The sequence below is a fragment of the Pterocles gutturalis genome, unplaced genomic scaffold, assembly GCF_000699245.1.
Source record: "Pterocles gutturalis isolate BGI_N339 unplaced genomic scaffold, ASM69924v1 scaffold648, whole genome shotgun sequence".
Taxonomy (NCBI): Eukaryota; Metazoa; Chordata; class Aves; order Pterocliformes; family Pteroclidae; genus Pterocles; species Pterocles gutturalis.
Window position 1 is genome coordinate 1 of NW_010122596.1, and position 3890 is coordinate 3890.

Genomic DNA, 3890 nt, shown 5'->3' on the forward strand with positions numbered 1-3890 from the left:
CAGCATGGCGGGGGCCAACACGTACCTCACACCACCTGGGACACAGGGCTTTGCCCCCCACTACGATGACATCGAGGCCTTCGTGCTGCAGCTGGAGGGGAAGAAGCACTGGCGCGTCTACAGCCCCCGCACGGATGCCGAGGTGCTGCCCCGTTTCTCCAGTGCAAACCTCACGCAGGCGGAGCTCGGCGAGCCCGTGCTGGAGACGGTGCTGGAGGCCGGGGACCTGCTGTACTTCCCCCGCGGCTTTATCCACCAGGGCGACTGTCTGCCTGACGCGCACTCACTCCACATCACGGTGTCTTCCTACCAGAGGAACTCCTGGGGGGACCTCCTGGAGAAGCTCCTCCCGGCTGCGCTGCAGATGGCCCTGGAGGAGGATGTGGAGTTTCGGCAAGGGCTTCCCATGGACTACCTGAGGTACATGGGGGTCTCCAACTCAGACGCAGTGAACGCTCGCCGAACGGCCTTTATGGAGAAGGTGCAGAGCCTGATAAAGAAACTCGTTGACTATGCACCCATTGATGCCGCTGTGGATCAGAGAGCCAAGTCGTTTCTTCATGACTGTCTCCCCCCAGTGCTTACGCAAAGTGAAAAGGCGCAGAGTGTGTACGGCTTCCCAGCCCGGTGGCAAGATGGAAGGCCCCGCAATGTCGACATACTGATAACAAAAGACACAGAAGTACGTCTCCTCCGCCATGGCATCATTAGATTGTGTAATGAAGAAGAAGGTATGATGCTGTATTACACAACAGAAAATTCAAGAGTGTACCACCAGGAAGAACCTAAGTTTCTTGAGATAGATCCCGAGCATACAGACAGTATCGAATTTCTCCTGTCTTCCTATCCAAACCACGTCAGTGTGGATGCCCTTCCATGCGAAACCTTGGAGGACAAGATTTCTCTAGCCACACTCCTGTTTGAGAAGGGCATTCTGACTACAAAGAAGCCTCTGATGCAAGTGTAACTCTTATTTTTTTAACAAAATAAACATACGTTTGTTTAGAAAGTGTTCTGTCTTGTTCTCCCCTTACACCTGCCAGGTGTGACTCAGCAGTCAGGGTCACAGTATCTCATCTGGGGGCAGAAGATCAGATTTCTCTACCCACATCTGGTGTGGGTAGAGAAATCAAATGTTCTGATTAAAACAGGTGTCCCTCTAGGAGCAATTCTGCATGGCTGAGTGACTAAAGAAGGCAAGTGCTTCATTTTTTATTTTTTCCTTTCACCAGGCATGTTACTACACCCTAGATAAATTCAGGAAGCTAGTGAACTTTCTTGCAGTCTGTAAATCATCTGTGTGTTCAGACAGTGTTTTAAAGTGGCCTGCTCTACTGTGGGAAGCGTTCTCATTACTCACAGGCAGATGTGATGGTCACTGTTCTGCATGCCTGGGCTGTGCCGTGCTGTGCATACAGCATGGCCTTCAGGCCTGTGCTGTGCTGCAAAGATCCCTCGGCCAAGGGAAAAAGCCAGCCAATTCTTCCTAAAAGCAGAGCTCGCAGGCAGCTCCCACTCGGTGCCCGTGATCATGCCACCTGCGTGGCCCTGCCCTTCCTGAATAGTGCAGTAAGGCGTTCTCATGCAAACGTGAGCTGCTGCATTTTAAATGCTTCAGGTTCTGTTTCTTCTTCAGTCTGATAATCGCAAGCTGTCATGGTGATAGAATAACCCACTCCCCTGGTTTTCCCACAGCAGCCCTTTGCAAGGCAAATGGGGCACCCTTTAATATGGGGGGTTTCATGCTGGGTGCAAAAATGCCATACCAGGATCTAACAAGTTATATGAATACATGCCTGGCCATGTGGCCATGTCCCATAAATACCGACAAGCATCAGATATACTTTTCCACCTTTAATAGGGGGGGTTTCATGCTGGGTGCAAAAAGTGCCATACCAGGACCTAACAAGTTATATGAATACATGCCTGGCCATGTGGCCATGTCCCATAAATACCGACAAGCATCAGATATACTTTTCCACAATGCTGTTTTATTGTCCCAGTCAGCAGGTGAGGGATATTCCATCTTTAAAGCCTCCTGAAGCCATACCCACAAGGAGCTGGCTGCATTACCCTGTGCTCCTCTGAGCTGCTGGATCACCTGGGTTCTGTGAGATGGCACCCAAGCACTCTAATTGTTTAGGATTTAAGTATACACTACTCCTCCAAGTCCCATACTTGCAACAGCCAGTGCGCCAGCCTTTGCCCCACTTTTGCCCATGTGCTTTTGGTAAATCTTGAAACTTGGGCTGTGTGAAATTGCACACCGTGAGAGAGGGACCCCTGGGGGCCCCTTTGATTTGTAAATCGCTACTGACCGGACAGAAATGCTGTTGCCACAGTCACCCTCTGACCCCTCTGTCTACTCCTCCTCATCAGAGGAGCAGCATTCCTCGTCCCACCATTTGTCCCCCTGGCAAACAGCTCATGCCTCAGCGGTGCCCTTCCTGGGCTGCTCCATGTGTCCCCCTTGCACCGCGGGCACCTGCACCACAGGCACTTGCAGCACCAGTCGGTGGCTGTGACACAGACGCTTGCACCGCGGGCAGCTGTATGGCAGGCGCCTGTGCCACGGGCTTGCTGCTTGGGGCTGTGGCGCAGAGCTGCACTAGGAGCTCAGGCAGGTCTTGCTGCGTTGGCTGTAAACACCCCCATGTCTCTTTCAACCATGCTAATAACAACCAAAGACAGCACAAATTCTCCTTAGCTTTTCCTTTTCCTGGCCCCTGTTTTCTAAGGCAGCAGAATACTTCAGCTGGGGTGCGGTATTTTGATAATTCCTCCTCTAAATACACTGGGAAAACTTCCTGGGCTAAACACTTTGCAAATACCCCTCACGGATTTGTGTGGGGCCAGCCAGGCAGTTTCTCTTTTCTTTATTCTTTCTCCAGAAAGGCATTTCTCAGTGAGACCTGCTGACTGTGCCAAATGTTTTGCATTTTTGCACTAGGAGGTGCTGGTCCACTATGATCCTGGTAAGAAATGCACTCGCATTCTGTAAAGTATCATTAAAAATGCCACTTATTAGGGCTGACACTCTAAGAGAATAGCATACCTAATCTTACACTCCTTTAGAAGCCAGGAACCCTGAGCAGTGTAGCACGTAACAGGAGTCCGACACACACGCAGCACGCCATGCAGACATGATCCATAGCAGAGTATCTTTCAAGGTATTGTAAGATTTTTATGCAAGGAAACAGCTCAATTTACCATGTCTACAGTCAAACAGAAACAATGTTCACGTGAGAATGTTTTGCTGTACTGTTGTAAAAAGGCAAGGCCGTGCAGGTGTGCAGGTGGCTGAATCGCAGCTACTGGGTGCGAGCTGCCTGTCGGCTCCTCTTCCTGCGGCCAGAGGCCATGCTGTACGTGCAGCAGGGCACAGCGCAGGGCTGCGCATGCTCGAGTTAACTCTGCTGTGGGTCACTGACTGCCCCATGTACAACGGTCTTCTCTTCAGGATCACTACGCTGACTTCCACAGAGAAAAACACTGAGATGCCTAAATGTGCTGGAGGATTTCAGACCTACTGACAAACTGATCTCTCAGTTTTGGAATAAGAAAGCAATTTATCTGCATCATCCTTTGTTCCCTATATAAAAATAGGAATGTATTTTCCATGCATGTGTGTATTCATAATAATAATAATAATAATATTGAATATGGAATGCATAATAATGCTACAAATACACTTGGAATAGCACTACTTCATCCTTCTCTGATGTCCTCCAGCACTGAAGATCTTAATATTTCATAATTATCAATACTTTTCAATTTGCAACCCAAGGCAAGGAAAAAACCATTACCCTTATTTTACAGACAATGGCTAGCAAGGAAAACTTGGTGAAAAGCAAGTAGCTCTGCCAAAAGCACACTATGTCTTTTCAAAA

The 3890-nt window shown here is 49.3% G+C and overlaps 1 protein-coding gene across 1 annotated transcript; it reads left to right on the forward strand.

Annotated features, from left to right (window-relative positions):
- Nucleotides 1-4: 4 nt before the first annotated feature.
- On the forward strand, nt 5-1009 carry LOC104464730 (chromosome unknown open reading frame, human C14orf169; the record flags this gene model as incomplete). Its single annotated transcript, XM_010077548.1, has 1 exon — nt 5-1009. A coding segment is annotated over one exon (963 nt), but the record flags the coding sequence as incomplete, so codon positions are not given.
- Between the last annotated feature and the right edge of the window lie 2881 nt (nt 1010-3890).